Genomic DNA, 20,110 nt, shown 5'->3' with positions numbered 1-20,110 from the left:
TATTACACAGTATAGTTTTTTTGTATGAAATGTTAGTGTCAACAAGATGATGTAGCACAAACATAACAGTTTACGTAACTTTGTGACTGATAATACACTTTCAAAATGACACACCACGAACATAATTATAGTTATATACACACTACTGAAATACTATACAGTTTTGTACGAAATGTTAATTACTTGTTAACAATAATTATTTATACATCTCTGATAACAGGATCCGTATATATCATTGCCACAGGAAAAACGGCATTGAGATGAAGAACAGTAGTCGTAGGTGGGGTAGTAGTTGCTGAGCTTGCTCTGTAAGCGGCCATAGAAGATGGCCACGAAGAGGATAGTACAGAGCACTACCATCACAAAGGATACCAGAGTGGTAACACTGCAACACAGGGAGACACCATACAATCCTCTGCCAGTCTGTCTCTTATTGGGCTTGTGGGAATGCCTGTAGTTGTAACCCTACAGTGTGGGTGTGTGTGTGTGTCAGGTATTCGGTATTTCCCACATGAATACTTCACAGTGATAACCTAACATGGTTTATAAAAGCTTCCACCCCCTATTTCACGGTAACTGTACACCACACATAACTTACAAAGGTTAATAGATTCATAGTATGAGCTTTCCACCCCTACGCACACAAACACACATTAAGCTACATAATTATGTATAAACCAAAAATGGCAACACATTATATTCACTCACAACCACTGCAAAGATGACTCCAGGAATAAGCAGGAAGAGAGACCAGACCTGACAAGTCAGAGAGCAGACAGCAATCAGCACCAGACTCAGCACTAGGATATGCTGTGTAGGTTTATCTGAGGGCTGGGTCACCATCACCGGGGGCAACTGAGAGGGAGCTCCTGTCACCACCACAGTGTTCTATAGTGTATCAAAGGGACTTCTGTATACAGTTTCTTGAATAAACATGATTTGATATTGTGGTGTATCTGAAAGCAGACAATGGCTTCCTTGATAAGCACATCCTGGCCACATACATGTAATGGACACCTGAATTCCCAGATACAACCACAATCCACCACCAACGGATCAACTCCCCAAAAGTAATTTGTACTTTACAGGATGCCAAAGTGCTCCATTAAAAACAAAGAATGCTCAGTACAATAATTATGTCAGTGGTAATGGATCACATCTGCTGAAGCCTCATTCAACACTGTCTACATCAATACAATAACATTGTGCATTATCGTACATTGTTGCTGCTCATCTGTGAGATTCCAGTCTGGGGGTAGCCAGTCTGGGGGTAGGGGGTGGGAGACGATGCAGCTGGTCGATATTGTACAGGCAGTGATGTCCCCATCTGAGGCTGAGGCTGCGGCTGAGGGGGTGGGCTTGGGGAGGACCGAGCGTATGCAGGGGGATCACTGTAGCCACTGCTCACAGGCAGGAGGGGGATAGCATCCTCATTATCTTTATCTGTATCTGGAAGGAGACATGTCTCAGGATATGCAATACAGACTACATGTACATAATTATGAGACTTTAATAGTATAGTACTCTATTCAGTAGATAAATACAAGCAGGAAAGTTTATAGGTATTATAGCTAGAGATCTATTTACCCATTGCAATCACTGGTTGCTCTGTCCTGCTGCGTGCGCTATGGAAAGCTTCCTTCAGGCTGGCTACTTCACTGTCAATGCACTGCATGCATTCGTTGATACAAGGATGGGGGCGTGGCAAAGACTCCTTCCAAAGTAGATGGGCGTGGCTCGCCACCCTTCTGGACGGGCCACACCCATCTACCTCAGCAGCTCAGCAGGCTTCAGCTCCACTGTACTGTACTGTACTACTCTATACTGTACTAAGTGCTACAGACTAAGACTAGTCTACTGTCAGTGTGTGTACACCAGCCAGCAGGTTCCAACAGGAGGTATGTGCTGAATAAATAAAACTCATCTACTAATTCTCTAGCTCGATCTGTTTATCATCTTGTGCCTGCTACTTTTAAAAACTGAGTCAGATTGTATCCCTAGAGCATGCTAGAGCACACCTGCTGAGCTTGAGATGTGATTGCAAATGAGTAGCTTGGTCCACTTACCCCCCACAGATCTGAGGACCCCCCTACTGCAGCAGCCGTAACCTACCCCCCCCATACTGCAGCAGCAGCCGTGATGTTGAGCTCAGACCAAGGAGACACTAGTAGCAGTGATATTGATGCTGCTCTCTCACCTCCTGCAAAGAGACGGAAGCAGATCAGAGTCTGGGTGGATGGATGGTGAGGATCGTGTAGCTAGCTAGGACACTGGAAGGTACACGTAGCTGCATGCATGCTTTAATAATAACATCACTCTCTGTATTTTTGCAGCTTTGACATAATTCACTATGGTCATGCCAATGCTATGAGACAGGCCAAGAAGCTTGGTGATTACCTGGTAGTGGGTGTTCACTCTGATGGTATGACAATGGGTCACCTTTATGTGTGTGCATGTGATGAATATCACTTCACGTGAATGTGTATATAGTCTGTAGCATGATCAACATGCCATCCTTAACATAACTGTTGTTGTTTTGCAGCTGAGATCACCAAGAATAAAGGACCACCGGTTATGAAGGAGCAAGAACGGTAGGAGCTCTGGAGTAATGGCATATTTTCATTCCTCACACTAATTTTCACATTCTTTAAATTGCATCTTTGACATAGTCACAGTGCTAATGAGTGCTAATGTGTGCTTGTGTGTGTGTGTGTGCATGCTTATGTGTGTATGCTTGTGTGTGCAGGTACAAGCTGGTGAGAGCTATCAAGTGGGTGGACGAGGTTAGCACATCTATACCACTATGTCACAATCATCACATTAAAGTCATGTCGTCTTACTATAATTATAGTTAATTGTTGTCATCTATAATTATACTGGCATCCAGCAAACTGTGTTGTACGCTAGTCTCAGCCTTCTTGTCACCATGTCTGTCACTGCAGGTGGTGGAGGACGCCCCTTACTGTTGCACGCTGGAGTCATTGGACCAGTACAACTGTGACTTCTGTGCTCACGGAGGTACACACACACACACACACACTCTCTCTCTCTCTCTCTCTCTCTCTCTCTCTCTCTCTCTCTCTCTCTCTCTCTCTCTCTCTCTCTCTCTCTCTCTCTCTCTCTCTCTCTCTCTCTCTAACACACAATACAACCTTCACAGATGACATTAGCTCCACTTCTGATGGTACTGATGCCTACCACATTGTCAAGAAAGCAGGGAGATACAAGTAAATCTCAGTGCAGTGTGTAATAGACCTGCCCTTCTACCTTGTTACCAGGCCAATTTTGTCTGTATTACAACGTCAAATATATTTTGAGTGATTGATAGCATGAACGTGTGATAAGGGTGTGGCTCTTATTGCAGGGAGTACAAGCGTACTGCCGGTGTCTCAACAACAGATCTGGTTGGACGGATGCTGCTCATGACAAAGGGCCACTTTGGAGTGAAAACAGACAGTTCTGAAGTGAGTGGAGATTCACTGCAATCAGTTACTGGGACTAGAACATTTGTGCATCTTTTAAGCGGCCATAACTTTAGTTCCGATGGTCCAATAACGTTAATTTTATGATTTTCTGAAAGCTTAGAAAGAGGCCTTTCAGATGGTGTGTTAAAATCAAAAGTCTATTTTAGGCCTGTTTTTGACAAAATACCATGGGTCCATGGTCTTTCCCCGAAAATAAAAAAATGATGGCCCGTTTTAAATTTGAGATTTGAGCATGTGATCTGAAAGTTGAAATATGGACCATTCAATAGCTCTCTGGATTACCTCCATTGGTGTTGGTTGTCCTGTGATATTTCGATTTCCAACAATTTTTTTCACAAACGCACTATAGCCTTGCATTTTTCAAAATTCAGTTTTTTGCTGTAATATCGTGTGATATAATCATGTGATCTTCCTATAGAGTGTCGGGATGGATACGAAACAGATTACCAAACTCCATCAAGTTAGTCTACCTTACTAAGCATGCAACTATGTATCACTTACCCCCCTCACCATTAATGGCCTCTCCCCTCACCATTAATTCCCCCCTCACCATTAATACCCCCCCTCACCATTAATGCCCCCCTCACCATTAATGGCCTCTCCCCTCACCATTAATGCCCCCCTCACCATTAATACCCCCCCTCACCATTAATGCCCCCCTCACCATTAATGCCTCCCCTCACCATTAATGCCCCCCCCTCACCATTAATGCCCCCCCCTCACCATTCATGGCCTCTCAGGACCAGACAGTTCACAGTCCCTACACTACTGGAGTGAGGTTCCTCGCTACCTCTAAGAAGATCGTGCAGTTCCAGGAGGGGATGGTGAACGAACCCGGGGTGAGTTGGGGATACAAGTGTTGATTATTATACGGAGGTGGCCTTTGTTGAGAAGTTGTTTTGCACACAATGGGACCTGGCGTTTATAGCCTTTCTTTGGAGGTGGCCATAAGAGGTTCTACTGTTCATCACATGATACCTCTGTGTGCTAATAATTGGCAATTTTTTTCTCTTCTGTGCAGCCTGATGACACAATAGTGTATGTGCCTGGGGCCTTTGATCTGTTCCACGTTGGTCATGTTGACTTGCTGGAGAAGTGTAAGGAGTTAGGCACCTTTATCATAGTGGGTCTCCATAACGACTGGGAGGTCAACAGGTACAAGGGGAAGAACTTTCCCATTAAGAACCTTCAAGAGAGGGTGCTCTCCTTGCTGGCATGTAGGGTGAGTCATGTGACTAGATAGCCAAGTCATGTGATGTTGTTACCACATATATAGTATGTATCGGATGTGATCATCGATGCTCCCTACTCCATCAGTGCAAAGCTATTAGACCAGTTCAAGGTAGGGCAATGATGATCTCCTACCTAGTGTAGTGTTTGTGGCCTTTAGTAACTAGTTTCCTTCTTCTGTTCTAGGTTGACTACGTTGTTCACGGCAGTACGAGCATCTTCCCTGCTCTTGATGGCTCTGATCCCTACCAGGTAAGCCGATGTTCTAAATTCAGCGATTTGGTAATTTTGAGCTGCTCTGATCAATGCCAATACAGGTTGCCAAGGACAGAGGAATATATCGGAAGGTGGAGAGTGGCAGTAGCATTACAACTGACATCATTGTTCAGAGGGTTATACAAAACAGGTCCGTAAGATTGAGAATTGTGCTGCATCAGCGACTATGAATGCAACTTTCATGTACCGTGTGTCTGTGTTCACTGACCATGAGTTAGCCCCTCCCCCTTCTATCGTATGCAGGCAGTCTTACAATAGACGCAATTCAACTAAAGAGCAGCGAGAGGTGCTCATCCACAAGGAGGAAATGAAGAGGAGACAATCGGAAAACACAGACGGTGCAACTCCAACATAGTACACACTTTTTAAAAGAGAAATATTTAACAATTTTATTAGCAGTGCTAGCTTTTATGAAGCTTTATAATTATAATTATATTGATGATGTAACCTCTATCCTTCAATTGATATTTCACTTGTGAATACAAAGTGAGGACTCATATTAACACAAACTATACACACACACACACACAATGCTACGAACACTAGCTACAGCAGTCACTACATGTATGATAGTTATATCTGAGTGGGCGGTAGGGTGAGTGATTGCTGAGACATCGAGGCACCCTGTCCAAGCATCAACTGTGTGGGTGTGTGTGTGTGTGGAGTGGTGTGGGTGTGTGTTTAGAAACAGTGACGATACATTGATTCATTTGCAATATGCAATACTAACAGACGAGTGAGCTCACAATGCAAGGATGAGCATAAATTATTACCTGTTTCTTTTGCATATTCTGCATTTCCTCAAACTCGAGTCTCTGCTGCTCAATGAAGGGAGGGAGGACTAACAGAGCCATTGATGTCCCCATCACCCAGGCACACCGTCTCACCAGCCAGTATGACCACACCCATCCACTCCCACACCAGCCAATCAGACGAGGGGGAAACATCTCAGTGAGACCATACAAACGCTCAGAAAGCGTCTCTTCAATATTGTCCAACTGTGTGTGTGTGTGTGTGTGTGTGTGTGTGTGTGAGTGTCCACAACTACTCGTATGTAGTAGTCGGACTCCAGCAATCTAGGGAGCAATATTTCTCTTACGTTTTCCTCCTCCTCCTCTGGTATGGCGACTGTGCGAGGTCCCGGGCGACTAAATGATGGCTCCCCTACCACACCAGGCAAGATCAACTCTTGTATCGGTTCTTCACTGCTCGAAGTCATCTCTTCTAGCCTTTTAGCATCAACACTGCATATACTGCTAAGCTTTGCCTTTAGTCTGCCACGTGGTGGCGAGTGTGGGCGTGTCTGTAGCCTGTGATCTTCGACCTTTGAAGTCAGTCATCTGTACAGTACAAAGACATCTTGTACTATAATACTAGCTAGTTACAGTTTAGTTAGCTTGTGCTGCTGAGGAACGATATCAAGAGAAAGAGACAGCTCTCCAGTATGCCCCGACCCCCGGCTGTGAGTATAGACTGTATTCTGTGTGCCGGTACATGTGTCATGTCATGATGTGTACACTCCATACTCTGTACAAACTGACACACACCGCCACCATACAGTCACAGCCACCATACACACACCGCCACCATACACACACAGCCACCATACAGTCACAGCCACCATACACACACCGCCACCATACACACACAGCCACCATACAGTCACAGCCACCATACACACACCGCCACCATACAGTCACAGCCACCATACACACACCACCACCATACAGTCACAGCCACCATACACACACAGACACCATACAGTCACAGCCACCATACAGTAGCTAGTAACTGTGCTTGATGTTACACCTGTATATCGATCATGTATCTTGTACACACATTGTTTCGATCCTATTAGGCTTTCACTGTACAAGCCTTGTACATTCTACACGCTAATGAGATAGCCATCTCACAGAGGGTAGACACCCCTCCTTGTTGTAACCATCACTCTTATATGCACACAGGGTGTAGATCCCTACAAATGGACCCTGAACCTTCCCCCTGGACACCACTGCAGTGTGGGGATGTCTAACAATATGACAGTGGCTGCAGACGGAGAGCCGTCACCAGGGGGACGAGTGAACGAGGACAAGTAAGCACAGCCTCTCATAATAGCATCCATCTCTGGTACCCTGTTGATATCAGCTTTGCTCATAGTTTGTAGTGTAGGTGGCTGCGATATCATATTGCATTTTAAAGTATTCCATATTAGTCTAGAAACTCCCTTAATATGCCTATAGAGTAATCCCTAACAATTCACTAATAATTCATGTATAAATGAATGCTATTATTTGTCTCCTCAGGTTCTTTACCTGCAGTTCCCATGGTGACAGGATGCAGGTAATGGACTATATAACTATTATACTAGTTAAGTTATTAATTCTATGAGATATTGTAAACAGCTACTATTAGCTTTAAAACTGGACAAATTATAGACAATGAATTGTTCATTTCCTCGTAACTGTCCAGGTGTACATGGTTTTGGACGGGCACGATGGTGTGAGGGCGTGTGAGTTTGCCCAGAAGCACCTCCCCTCCGTGTTCCTCCAGTCGGAGATCAGGGACGAGTACTCTCTCCGCACTGCCCTCCATAGAGCCTTCTATCTCACTGAGATGGAGTTCTTTGTGCGTATTGACCCTCACATCACACGCAGGATGACTCTACAGCTCGAGATTGATGTGAGGAAACATATGCAATACACGTTACCATAGCCAAATCGTATTTTCATTCTTTCTTGTAAGATTCTACAGTATGCTATAATGATAATTATTGAGCGTGTTCTTTTTTCCCCCTCAGCAAAAGGCCCACAATTCAGCTGAGGCATTGAGACTCTACCCTGGCCAGGTACAGGAGATTCAGAGCCTGGATGATGATATACGAGGAGGAACTACAGCTGTCATATCAGTGGTGTTCAACAGCAAGCTCTATGTGGCCAACTGTGGTGACTCCAGGGCAGTCCTGTGTTATGAGGTGAGAGAGGTTTGGTTGTTATAATGTTGTTGATGGTAGTTTTTACGGCCTTCAATTTCCTAATTGTACATGTGTTGCACTGTGCATTGATACCGCGTAGACTCAACTGTAACACTGTACATGGTGAAGTGCAATATGCTCACTGTACATGGTGAAGTGCATATGCTCACTGTACATGGTGAAGTGCATATGCTCACTGTACATGGTGAAGTGCATATGCTCACTGTACATGGTGAAGTGCATATGCTCACAGAACACTATTTACTGTGTGCCTTTATATCCACACAGGACATGAATGGCAAACTGGTGGCTGAGCAGATATCAGTTGATCACAACACAGAGAATGAGGGTGAGCTAGCACGACTGGCAGAGGTGGGCCTGGACCCACACACACTGCTCAGGTACAAGAGACTGGGCACACAACAAAACACTCGCTCCATTGGGGACTACTCCATCAAGGGAGGATACAAGGATATTGACACCATAGCGTGAGTCAGGGACAGCCGCTGTGCATAGGTTAGGTGTTTTAATTAATTTAATGTTTAAAATAAAAAATAAACTAATTACGTTTAGTTTCTGTATCTAATTGACTTGCTCTGTTTCTTGCAGCCATGCCAAACAAGAGCCTGGAACAGCTGAGCCGTTCATTTCCTCACCTTTTGACCTCACCAATTTCCGTGGATTCCTCATTCTAATGACGGATGGACTATATGAAGCGTATGAAGCGTGGACACATCGTCCAGCCATGGTCAACCAAGACCTCGCTCATCTGGTTTCCAAGGAGATACGAACATCGACAGAGTTTCATCTCGTGGCTCAAAATGTTGTGGAAAATGTCAAAACGAAATTTCAACAATCGTGCAAGAAGGGAAAACAAGCTGGAAGATTGGACGATATTACACTCATTGTACGAAACTTTGGCTACCCTAATCTCTCTCACTCCAGCTCCCACCCGAGCATGCCCTCCACTGCCCCTGTTGTCTCATCCCAGGAGTCTGTGTTCTTCCCTGCTGCTGGACGGCAAGTACCCTACTATCCCTCCCAGTCTGTGTCCACTCAACAGCATGACTACACCGCCAGTCTACCACCACACGGGTTGAATAGTGTGCCTCAAGGCAGTCTACCACCACACGGGTTGAATAGTGTGCCTCAAGGCAGTCTACCACCACACGGGTTGAATAGTGTGCCTCAAGGCCACGATAGCAGACAGCAGCAAGCTTATCGATCCGATAATAACCCGCGTCAATATACGGGTATCAATGGAAGTATGTCCGTAGGTGAGGGTGCATTCATACCAGAGCCAGAGAGTGGTTCTGATTTTCCTCCTCAGCAAACCAACGCACAACCAGGCTATGGCCAAGCTAACTGGGGAGGAGCTCGTTACTATTCTCAAGGGCCGCTGAGCAACGTACAACAAGTGACACCGTTGCCGTACACTAATGACCAGCCCCACCATCAGCATGCCACCCTCACAGCTGTGGCCTCCTATCCTGACATCACTCATACCCCTCCAAGAGGTAGACAAATATCGGTACCAACAATTCATACCGTCCCTCGAAGGCCAGCTGGACAGGCAATCCCGGAGTATAGGCGATCAGCAGACTATGAGAACACGAATCCTTTAGGGACGGAGCAAATACAGAGTGAACAAAGCACATCGCGATCTTTACTGTACGAGAATGTAACACTTCGCACTCAAGACTTGTCTTCTACTGACCCAAAGAGACATTCAGATAACACCCTCGAGCAGCAAACGCAAGCAATGTCCCTACAAGACCCTACTCCACAGAAACAAACACTCCCGGCTACTCCCAATAAGCTCCCAGTGGTAGAGAGGACTCCTGCCATCTTGGAGATTGCCACTATTCCTGTTGCTATGGCCAACACACCACCATCTGCTGAAACTACTCCAAAATTGAAACGCCACGATTCAGATTTTGAGCTGTATGGTTGGAGAATGGAGACTCCTCCAGTTTCTCTGAACGAGACATCGAGCACGCTAACTGAGGACAAGAAGCAAGAGTACGATACACTGCAAGATAAGCTTGTAATGGAGGCAACAGCATCCCCTAAGATGGCCTCCACTCTGGAGAGCACGCCCGTCACATCCACTCCCAAACCCCGAGCTAATGGTAAGTACATTCATTCCTATGATAAAAGTTCTGTGATTAGTCAAAATCCATTGCGCCAAATTTTAGCACTTTGGTAGCTATCTTTGAAAGCCCACATGCTGTATACACACACGCAGTAGCAGTGTTTCCAAGCCTCTCACTTTACAGCCTGAAATGTGCATGTGTGCATACATGTACGAGTCAGTCAACACTTATCACTTTGTGTACTCTCCTGTGTAGATGATGCTAACCTCACTCCCACTGAGGCCATGCCACCTGTAGCACAGTCCATCCTCGAGGTCAAGGACATAGAAGAAGATCGAGAGACATTTGTAATGGACCTGAGTGACGAGTTACAAGAGCCGTCAGATCACGAGGGACGGGAAGACGTGGATGGCCAGATCAAAGCCTACGTTAAGTTTGCAGACTCTTTCCCAGACATTGGATGGGACGAAATAGAAGCTTAGATTTGTGCTAGTAGTGAAAAATGAAAAATGAGTGTCTTATGCATGTTTTGTGTGGAGTATTTGATTTATATTTTGTGCACTTAATACTGTGTGTGTGTGTGTATGACTTAAATTGTAGCCGAGGTCAAATTCGAGAGTGGTTGGTTAACGCTTAATTAGATACCGCAAAATGCTTGTTGGTCAATTTTTGAAATTTTGAAATAAAATCTAGAGGAGTACTCGCGACGACCATCAAAGATACTTCCAAACAATGTCTTTCCCGTCGGTAAGAAGCTCTCACACACACCACTACAGTGTAATATTGTTGCTATAAGGTACCACTGGTTCTCCTTGCTCTGTTAAAGGTGTTATCCTAGCTAGTCTGATCCTGCACACACACACACACAAAGTAGATATTTAATGAAGATTACGTCTGTGTGTGTGTGTTTCTCATTTCCATACACAGGGTTCTGGTTCCAATGTTGAGAACTTGCCGCCCCAAGTGGTACGTAAAGTTAGCAAGGAGGTTGTGGCACTAGCAGAGGACCCACCCGAGGGTATCAAGGTGTTCCTCAATGAAGAGGATATCACAGATATACAGGCCACCATCGAGGGACCTGGTGAGTGGGCGGGGGGAATACCCTAACCACACACACACACAATGCCCACTCCTCATATCATCCGTCACTAATGTTGGTTGCTAGGCAATTCAGCGTATACACTACTGTAAGGACATATTCCTCTATCCTTGCAGCTGGCACTCCGTACGAAGGTGGCATGTTCAGAATGAAGTTAGTGCTCAGTAAAGACTTCCCAGCCTCACCTCCTCAGGGTAAGAGCACTGTCATTATTCCTGGACTGTCCCCTACAACTGTGTAGGGGCATTGTTTGTACATGTACAGAGCACTATTTGCATACTGGTGTCTTTGATCCCCTACTTTTTTGACGCACCTTTGAGCTTTCTGATGGTGTACAGAAACCATTTGTAACAGGTCAGATTGACATGTCTACAGATTAACATGTCTACTGCCCTATAGGTTTCTTCCTGACCAAGATCTTCCACCCCAATGTGGCTCAGAATGGTGCCATTTGTGTCAACACTCTCAAGAGAGACTGGAAGCCAGAGCACGGGATCAAACACATTCTGTTGGTGAGTATGCTCAGCCTCTCTATTGGCCACCATTAGGTCCCTAGGGGCTACAGTGTTAGTGTTGATAAGAGGTGAGCATTGTTTGCTGTTTTGATAAAATACTGAAACTGGTTTCACAATAATTAATGCTACATAACTGTATACACACTTATTCAGTTAAATCTATCCTACAGTATCTGTTTGTGATACTAAACCTCCCCCCCCCCCACACACACACTCACACCCCCCCACACACTCACACCCACACACACACACACACTCACACACACACACACTCACACCCACACACACACACACTCACACCCACACACACAGACCATCAAGTGCCTCCTCATCTATCCTAACCCGGAGTCTGCTCTCAATGAAGAGGCTGGAAAGATGTTACTTGAACAATACGATGACTACTCAAGTCGAGCGCAAATGATGACTGACATTCATGCTAAACCACTACGCAGCTCGGCTACAGCTTACGACACAGTCCTCAACAGAATGGAGGGTGTGGCCTCTAAAGGGGGCGTGGCAGGGGAGGCGGTCCAAGTGATTCAGGATCGTAAGAGAACGGCTGATAAGACTACAGTGGGTGTCAACGACAAGAAGAAAAAAGACAAAAAGAAAGCTCTCAAGAGACTCTAGTTCTCAGAACATTAGTGTTGTATTTTTGTAACCTCATTGCTTCTATAGTGCTATACACTGTCAATCTGTTCATTTACTAGTTTCCATGACATCACTGTTCTCTGTAGTTGCACATTATACATTGCATTGTTCATGACCTGTATAATTACTATTATTCTCTTGTGATCATTCCGCATGCAGGATTATACAAAATTCTCAACAATCATAAGCAACACTAGTACAGTGTCAAACCCTGACACATGACACACACAGACACACCAACTAATACACCAACATTCTCACAAGCATGAGACACATGTACAGAGTATGGGAGATAATCTACTCTACACTCTACTGAGGCTAGGTGGAGCTGAGTGAGACTCTTGTGTAGTTAGCTGTGGTCGTTTACGTGGGGCTGCTTTAGGAGGGGAGAACTTATAGATAACACAAGTCATGTCATCTCTCTTCCTGCAGTTGACAGCTACAGTTGAGCGTGGGTCTTGAGCAGCTGCTGTTTGGTATGCTTGCTCGTGAGCTTTCGATATTCTTGCCAGGACAGTATCTGCCAGGAACGCTGGATTTCTTCCTGGTGTGTCTTCCTTAAGAATGATATTTGTTAGAACTTTGTTAGCATCTATCGCGCCTTCCTCTTTGAACTGACCCTCGATACTTTTATACACACCGTCAGTCATAAGGACAAGGTAGCGGAAGGATTGGTCTATGGTCACCGGAGTGGTTATGTGGGGGATGGCAATACCAGGAGGTTGCCTTGCAGACCTGTATATGTGTGTGGAGGGGGGGGGGGGGGGGGGGAGGTGAAGTCAATACATCACAACAAACAGCTGGATTATCTGAGAATTGTAGAGTGCAAGTGTACTGTGTACACTTTATAAACTCACACTAAAGTGTCCACATCCTTGTAGCCTCTCTTAACATAATAGTCGCCGAAACTTCGAGTATTCTCGTGCATTCCCAGCCTTCCAGCCCGTTTCAGGTTATCCCTGCTCAGGCCCAGTCGCTCCAGCCGAGTTAGCTCCTCCTCATTCTGCACACCATGGTCCACACTAAGCTGTTCAGCATACATAGTCCCATCAAGTTTCTCTCTAATGACAATAGCCCTGGAGTCCCCGACATTGGCCACGCAGAGCTGCTTATTGACTATGATGGCCAACACGGCTGTACACCCGCCAGTAATCTTTGGCTCAAGCTTCTGTAGTTCGGCAACCTCCATTGGGTAATTTAGCTGGGCTTGATACGAGGTCATACCCTACATAGAGTAAAGAGAGGACATTGATAACATGAGGTTTTCTGTTTGTTTTGGGGAAGAGCATGGCTAGTACACAAGTATTGCATGTATAATACAGTATTTTGGAAATTCGAAGTATGTTTGATACTGCTACTTGATAATTTATGTCACACATTCCTGTGAAATTACAACGGATATCACAACGCCATGCCAGGGTTGAAAGGTCTAGGAAATGATTACTATAGTTGCTATGGATGTCTGTGTGTCAACAGGGAACTACCCACTCACGCTATGTATGTGATTAATACCGTGAATATACTGTGAACATACATGGGCCAGTAACTATGACAATAGCATCAATGTCACATGGTTCCTGTGTCATTCTATTAATAGACAATTCAGGATATAGAGTCATGGCAAGTCATGGCATGACATGCCTCTCAGCATGAGATGGTGGTCATCATTACGAAACATAAACACATCTAAAGTAAACATTGATGCTTTCAACTCCTACAAAGACTATATCCTTTGAGGTCATTCACACACACAGGGTTCAATTACACGCTGTGTACAACACATCTAAAGTACAAATCATGAATAGTCACACTTATAGTACACATCGTTATGCTGTGTACTAGCCTAGTGTCAATGAAGAGTGTTCCCACCTCATTACACACATGTGTTGCTACAACCACACATTACACAGAGACTCCTTATGGTGTACTAGCTACAACCACACATTACACAGAGACTCCTTATGATGTACTAGCTACAAGCACATATTACACAGAGACTCCCTATGGTGTACTAGCTACAACCACACATTACACAGAGACTCCCTATGGTGTACTAGCTACAACCACACATTACACAGAGGCTCCCTATGGTGTACTAGCTACAACCACACATTACACAGAGGCCCCCTATGGTGTACTAGCTACAACCACACATTACACAGAGACTCCCTATGGTGTACTAGCTACAACCACACATTACACAGAGGCTCCCTATGGTGTACTAGCTACAACCACACATTACACAGAGACCCCCTATGGTGTACTAGCTACAACCACACATTACACAGAGACTCCCTATGGTGTACTAGCTACAACCACACATTACACAGAGGCCCCCTATGGTGTACTAGCTACAACCACACATTACACAAAGGCCCCCTATGGTGTACTAGCTACAACCACACATTACACAGAGACTCCCTATGGTGTACTAGCTACAACCACACATTACACAGAGACCCCCTATGGTGTACTAGCTACAACCACACATTACACAGAGACTCCCTATGGTGTACTAGCTACAACCACACATTACACAGAGACTCCCTATGGTGTACTAGCTACAACCACACATTACACAGAGACCCCCTATGGTGTACTAGCTACATGTACAACCACACACATCATCCAATGGGCAATTGAACACGTATACACAAATGAAATGCAGCCCAGCAACAAAAACAGACCACAGGCCAATCAAAGGAGTATAAATTCCAGTGGGATTCAAGGTTGACACAGACTACACTCACTCACCTCGGGTATACGACGTGCAACTTCTTCTTTGCGTTTAGTATCACGAGAAATACTCTTGAAGAATTCTCTCTCTGTATCTTTGAAGATTTCTCCCAACACAAATGCGACATCTTGACCCTGATCAACTGCTTTCTTCCAGGAGTCCATATTGAACAACTCCATCATATAGTTAGAGGCAAATCCAACAGCCCGCGATCCATCGTGGCCATCAAACACACCAAAGATTTGAGTATTATTCTTATTCATTGTGAAATGTCGATCTTCGTTGTCATGGTCTGACATAGAAGTTGATCTTAGCCTGTAGCGACAATTTTCCAAGGTAGCCGCAGTACAGCCCGCAATACCTTTATGATTAGTTGGGCTCCAGTTGCTTTCTGTGACAACTGACGGGCCAGCCGGCATCATGTGCGCTGGTGGTGACTGGTGCTGAGGCGGTGAACCTTGTAATCTTTCTCTACTCGATTGCCGAGATTGCGACGGTGACGATTGTGGCTCCACACTGGATTGGCATGAGGGTGGGTTTGACGTAGAGGGGAGAGGTTCAGGTAGAGACATAGAGCCACTGGTTACTGAGGAAGAGCCCCTGGGGAGCAGGTTTGAGGAGGTATGTCTTTCTTGACTGGATTGATGTGTGTAGTGTGGGGGGCTGAGTGGTTCAGGTAGAGACACAGGCCCAGTGGCTATGTCCACTGATGATACCCTAGCCCTGGAGAGCAGACTTGGGTGAGAGCGAGAATTAGATACTTCAGCCATTTAATAAGGATTCGATCTATTGAAGCTTTTAGACAGTATAGTAGTAACTTTATGATGTTTTTGATGACTTGTTGACTCTGATAAAGCTGTACAAAGCTTGTAAGAGAGGCTTTTATGCTTCCGAAACAACTTGCTTTATTAGACTTTCCGCAATGGAGGTGATCGCGAATAATCTAGAAGCGTAGTCTCAGGAATCAGCCGCCGTTCTTTTGGAACCACCAAAAGCCAAAAGAACGGCGGCTGATTCATGAGACTACTAGAAGCGCAGCGTTGGGGAGGATGACAACGCCCATGTAACATTCTTGGGTGTGGTCAGTAATATGGGGCCACGCCTATCTTAGTCTAATTAGAGGAGGGGAACATTATTCTCTAGAGAATAATATCCCCCATATTCACGGGGGGATAGTATTCACAACAACTGGCTCTAATTTACTTGATGATGATCCATACCAAGTCTTCTTTTCTCTCTTAGAGCATGTTCATTTTGGCCGAGCTGCAAGACGTGGTGAGGATAGAGCCGCGATGGTTCTCCAAGGACACTGGACAAGAGATCGCGGATGAGCTCAACAGAAAGTTTGCAAACAAAGTAAATCAATGCCTAAACTAGTTGCTTGGGCAGACTAGACGTACGTACGTACGTTGCATGGGTGACGCATGGTGACGTCCATACGTACGTATGTACATGTACATGTACAGTTGTCTATGTCGTGGTGTCACGTCAGTGTATAATGTGTATCACTATAATTATACGCAGGTGCTGCACAATGTAGGACTGTGTATTGTCCTTCATGACATCACACACGTTGGTGATGCCTACATATTCCCTGGCGACGGTGCATCCCACACTAAAGGTAGTCTCTAGCTCTGCACACACCTCACACTAAAGGCAGTCTCTAGCTCTGCACACACCTCACACTAAAGGTAGTCTCTAGCTCTGCACACACCTCACACTAAAGGTAGTCTCTAGCTCTGCACACACCTCACACTAAAGGTAGTCTCTAGCTCTGCACACACCTCACACTAAAGGCAGTCTCTAGCTCTGCACACACCTCACACTAAAGGCAGTCTCTAGCTCTGCACACACCTCACACTAAAGGCAGTCTCTAGCTCTGCACACACCTCACACTAAAGGTAGTCTCTAGCTCTGCACACACCTCACACTAAAGGTAGTCTCTAGCTCTGCACACACCTCACACTAAAGGCAGTCTCTAGCTCTGCACACACCTCACACTAAAGGCAGTCTCTAGCTTTGTACACACCTCACACTAAAGGTAGTCTCTAGCTCTGCACACACCTCACACTAAAGGTAGTCTCTAGCTCTGCACACACCTCACACTAAAGGCAGTCTCTAGCTTTGCACACACCTCACACTAAAGGCAGTCTCTAGCTTTGTACACACCTCACACTAAAGGTAGTCTCTAGCTCTGCACACACCTCACACTAAAGGCAGTCTCTAGCTTTGTACATATCTCTCTTCATCTCGTTTGTTCATTCATACAGTGCGTTTCCGGTTTGTTGTGTTTCGTCCCTTTGTGAATGAAGTGCTACTTGGCAAGATCAGAAGTTGCAGTCAAGATGGAGTGAGAGGTGACGAGTGTATCATTACCTGTCATTACTCTTATCCCTTCTTTACAGTGTCTCTTGGCTTCTTTGACGACATTCTAATACCCTACCATAGCCTTCAGCATCCAAACAGATTGTATCCACATTGTCATTAGTATTGTATAGTTATCACTGGCTTAGACTCTCCCTAACCTGGTGTCATAGCGACCCCAAGGAGCAGCTGTGGGTGTGGGAGTACGAGAGTGAGGGGGAGAAACATGACATGTTCATGGATATCGATGAGGAGATTAGGTTCAGAGTTGTGGAGGAGGTCTTCGTCGACACTTCACCGACCAGTTGTGAGTGGGTACCTGCGTAACTATGTATGTTCATTAGGCTGCATTTGGGTATCTGCCGTAGTGGTAGCATGACAGGTTCACGTTGTCAAGGTGGAACTATTTTTCATGGTATCGCCAAATTGGCAAATACTTTTATCTCTCAAATATGATTTGACACCATTTCAACTATTTTTTTCTAAGCTTTCAGAAAATCCTAACAAATTTGACATTAGATCCACGGAATTCAAGTTATGGCAGCCGAAAGAATCCCCGAACCATTGAATGAACGGGATGTAGTTTAGCGTCTTTCAACAGCCTTAACTTGAGTATCGTTGATCCAATGTCAAAATGTTGATAATTTTCTGAAAGCTTAGAAAGAGACCTTTCAAATGATGTGTTGCAATCTAAAATTTGTCGGGGGCCCCAATTTGTCATTTTTCGGCCTTGGACCATGGGCTATTATTCATGGTATCACCAAATTGGCAAATACTTTTATCTCTCAAATATGATTTTTGATGACACCATTTCAACTATTTTTTTCTAAGCTTTCTAACAAATTTGACATTAGATCCACGGAATTCAAGTTATGGCAGCCCCCGAACCATTGAATGAACGGGATGTAGTTTAGCGTCTTTCAACAGCCTTAACTTGAGTATCGTTGATCCAATGTCAAAATTTTGATAATTTTCTGAAAGCTTAGAAAGAGACCTTTCAAATGATGTGTTGCAATCTAAAATTTGTCGGGGGCCCAAATTTGTCATTTTTCGGCCTTGGACCATGGGCTATTATTCATGGTATCGCCAAATTGGCGAATACTTTTATCTCTCAAATATGATTTTTGATGACACCATTTCAACAATTTTTTTCTAAGCTTTCAGAAAATCCTAACAAATTTGACATTAGATCCACGGAATTCAAGTTATGGCAGCCGAAAGAATCCCCGAACCATTGAATGAATGGGATGTAGTTTAGCGTCTTTCAACAGCCTTAACTTGAGTATCGTTGATCCAATGTCAAAATTTTGATAATTTTCTGAAAGCTTAGAAAGAGACCTTTCAAATGATGTGTTGCAATCTAAAATTTGTCGGGGGCCCCAATTTGTCATTTTTTGGCCTTGGACCATGGGCTATTATTCATGGTATCGCCAAATTGGCAAATACTTTTATCTCTCAAATATGATTTTTGATGACCCATTTCAACAATTTTTTTCTAAATTTTCAGAAAAATATCCTAAAAAAATTAACATTAGATCCATGGAATTCAAGTTATGGCAGCCGAAAGAATCCCCGAACCATTGAATAAACGGGACGTAGTTGAACATCTTTCAACAGCCTTAACTTGAGTATCGTTGATCCAATGTCAACAATTTTGTCATTTTGTCATTTTTCGGCGTTGGACCGTGGGCTATTATTCATGGTATCGCCAAATTGGCAAATACTTGTATCTCTCAAGTATGATTTTTGATGACCCATTTCAACAATTTTTTTCTCAGTAAAAAAATTGACATTAGATCCAGTTATGGCAGCCGAAAGAATCCCCAAACCATTGTATAGACGGGATGTAGTTGAACATCTTTCAACAGCCTTAACTTGAGTATCGTTGATCCAATGTCAACAATTTTGTAATTTTCTGAAAGCTTAGAAAGAGACCTTTCAAATGATGTGTTGCAATCTAAAATTTGTCGGGGGCCCTAATTTGTCCTTTTTCGGCCTTGGACCATGGGCATTCATGGTATCGCCAAATTGACAAATACTTTGATCTCTCAAATATGATTTTTAATGATCCATTTCATCTATTTTTCCTAAACTTTCAGTAAAAAAATTTACATTAGATCCACGGAATTCAAGTTATGGCAGCCGAAAGAATCCCCAAACCATTGAATAAATGGGATGTAGTTGAATATCTTTCAACAGCCTTAACTTAATCCAATGTATAAATTTTCTGAAAGAGACCTTTCAAATGATGTGTTGCAATCCAGCCCTAATTTGTCATGTGCGGATAAGATTACTTCAATGCTGCGTGCCTTCCCACTCCCGTGCACAGGCCAACCCAAGTCCCCAGAGTCTCCCTCTGAGGCTGCCACCAACGGACAGATAGACTCTCCTGACCCAGTCCCCTACACTGTTCGAGTAAGCATCTCCAGCTATGTCAGTTCTGTTAACACCACTTCATTGCTTCCACTGCAGGGATCTGCTAGCGAGAGTGGGCTGGGGCTACTCAGCTGGTGGGGAGGAGGGTAACCTCAGCACAGTCTTAGGAGTCAGCTTCAACTGAACATTTTCATATCATCATAATTAATAATGCATGCTATGTTTTTATGTGAAAGTTGTTATTTGAAAATGACATAAAGGTTTTCTGTCAGTCTTCTTTGTAGTGCATGGGGGTGTGTCACCTGCTTTT

The 20,110-nt window shown here is 44.4% G+C and overlaps 7 protein-coding genes across 12 annotated transcripts; 4 read left to right on the top strand and 3 right to left on the bottom strand.

Moving 5' to 3' along the window:
* Positions 1–12: 12 nt before the first annotated feature.
* Positions 13–1,698, bottom strand: LOC135351499 (uncharacterized). 2 transcript variants are annotated; one of them, XM_064550506.1, is made up of 4 exons: positions 1,588–1,698; positions 1,220–1,449; positions 709–888; positions 13–465 (listed from the first exon to the last, which is right to left on the bottom strand). In XM_064550506.1, the coding sequence occupies exons 1-4, from the start codon at positions 1,673–1,675 to the stop codon at positions 187–189; spliced, it is 777 nt and encodes a 258-aa protein (XP_064406576.1). In that variant the 5' UTR covers positions 1,676–1,698; the 3' UTR covers positions 13–186. The 2 variants fall into 2 exon arrangements, with proteins under 2 accessions (XP_064406576.1, XP_064406577.1); XM_064550507.1 differs by having other exon boundaries at positions 1,220–1,443.
* Positions 1,699–1,711: 13 nt separating this feature from the next.
* On the top strand, positions 1,712–5,477 carry LOC135351496 (ethanolamine-phosphate cytidylyltransferase-like). 4 transcript variants are annotated; one of them, XM_064550503.1, is made up of 16 exons: positions 1,756–1,898; positions 2,076–2,105; positions 2,139–2,243; positions 2,334–2,422; positions 2,543–2,591; positions 2,747–2,783; positions 2,943–3,018; positions 3,161–3,227; positions 3,365–3,464; positions 3,904–3,945; positions 4,226–4,324; positions 4,507–4,707; positions 4,762–4,827; positions 4,902–4,967; positions 5,033–5,121; positions 5,235–5,477. In XM_064550503.1, the coding sequence occupies exons 3-16, from the start codon at positions 2,140–2,142 to the stop codon at positions 5,344–5,346; spliced, it is 1,197 nt and encodes a 398-aa protein (XP_064406573.1). In that variant the 5' UTR covers positions 1,756–1,898; positions 2,076–2,105; position 2,139; the 3' UTR covers positions 5,347–5,477. The 4 variants fall into 4 exon arrangements, with proteins under 4 accessions (XP_064406569.1, XP_064406570.1, XP_064406573.1 ...); XM_064550499.1 differs by lacking the exon at positions 2,076–2,105 and having other exon boundaries at positions 1,712–1,898; positions 2,129–2,243; XM_064550502.1 differs by having other exon boundaries at positions 2,076–2,243.
* Positions 5,440–6,295, bottom strand: LOC135351502 (mitochondrial import receptor subunit TOM22 homolog). Its single transcript, XM_064550511.1, has 3 exons — positions 6,091–6,295; positions 5,765–5,989; positions 5,440–5,630 (listed from the first exon to the last, which is right to left on the bottom strand). Exons 1-3 carry the CDS (start codon positions 6,208–6,210, stop codon positions 5,565–5,567), a joined length of 411 nt encoding a protein of 136 aa, XP_064406581.1. The 5' UTR covers positions 6,211–6,295; the 3' UTR covers positions 5,440–5,564.
* Positions 6,293–10,674, top strand: LOC135351491 (uncharacterized). Of its 2 annotated transcripts, XM_064550493.1 has the most exons (9): positions 6,293–6,453; positions 6,956–7,083; positions 7,295–7,331; positions 7,461–7,670; positions 7,789–7,962; positions 8,251–8,450; positions 8,572–9,116; positions 9,156–10,094; positions 10,314–10,674. In XM_064550493.1, exons 1-9 carry the CDS (start codon positions 6,436–6,438, stop codon positions 10,538–10,540), a joined length of 2,478 nt encoding a protein of 825 aa, XP_064406563.1. In that variant the 5' UTR covers positions 6,293–6,435; the 3' UTR covers positions 10,541–10,674. The 2 variants fall into 2 exon arrangements, with proteins under 2 accessions (XP_064406563.1, XP_064406562.1); XM_064550492.1 differs by having other exon boundaries at positions 8,572–10,094.
* Positions 10,671–12,467, top strand: LOC135351500 (ubiquitin-conjugating enzyme E2 S-like). Its single transcript, XM_064550508.1, has 5 exons — positions 10,671–10,805; positions 10,986–11,139; positions 11,274–11,351; positions 11,557–11,669; positions 11,985–12,467. The coding sequence occupies exons 1-5, from the start codon at positions 10,791–10,793 to the stop codon at positions 12,300–12,302; spliced, it is 678 nt and encodes a 225-aa protein (XP_064406578.1). The 5' UTR covers positions 10,671–10,790; the 3' UTR covers positions 12,303–12,467.
* A 17-nt stretch (positions 12,468–12,484) lies between these two features.
* Positions 12,485–16,030, bottom strand: LOC135351493 (TGF-beta-activated kinase 1 and MAP3K7-binding protein 1-like). Its single transcript, XM_064550497.1, has 3 exons — positions 15,078–16,030; positions 13,181–13,548; positions 12,485–13,058 (listed from the first exon to the last, which is right to left on the bottom strand). Exons 1-3 carry the CDS (start codon positions 15,828–15,830, stop codon positions 12,626–12,628), a joined length of 1,554 nt encoding a protein of 517 aa, XP_064406567.1. The 5' UTR covers positions 15,831–16,030; the 3' UTR covers positions 12,485–12,625.
* A 219-nt stretch (positions 16,031–16,249) lies between these two features.
* LOC135351488 (DNA-directed RNA polymerase III subunit RPC8-like) lies at positions 16,250–20,071 on the top strand. The gene is made up of 7 exons (XM_064550487.1): positions 16,250–16,416; positions 16,585–16,681; positions 17,331–17,417; positions 17,466–17,529; positions 17,598–17,731; positions 19,754–19,839; positions 19,897–20,071. The coding sequence occupies exons 1-7, from the start codon at positions 16,306–16,308 to the stop codon at positions 19,948–19,950; spliced, it is 633 nt and encodes a 210-aa protein (XP_064406557.1). The 5' UTR covers positions 16,250–16,305; the 3' UTR covers positions 19,951–20,071.
* Positions 20,072–20,110: the final 39 nt, after the last annotated feature.

This window comes from Halichondria panicea, chromosome 17, assembly GCF_963675165.1.
Source record: "Halichondria panicea chromosome 17, odHalPani1.1, whole genome shotgun sequence".
Lineage (NCBI taxonomy): Eukaryota > Metazoa > Porifera > Demospongiae > Suberitida > Halichondriidae > Halichondria > Halichondria panicea.
Note: the sequence above shows the minus strand (reverse complement) of the source record. Positions and strands in the feature narration are given on the sequence as shown.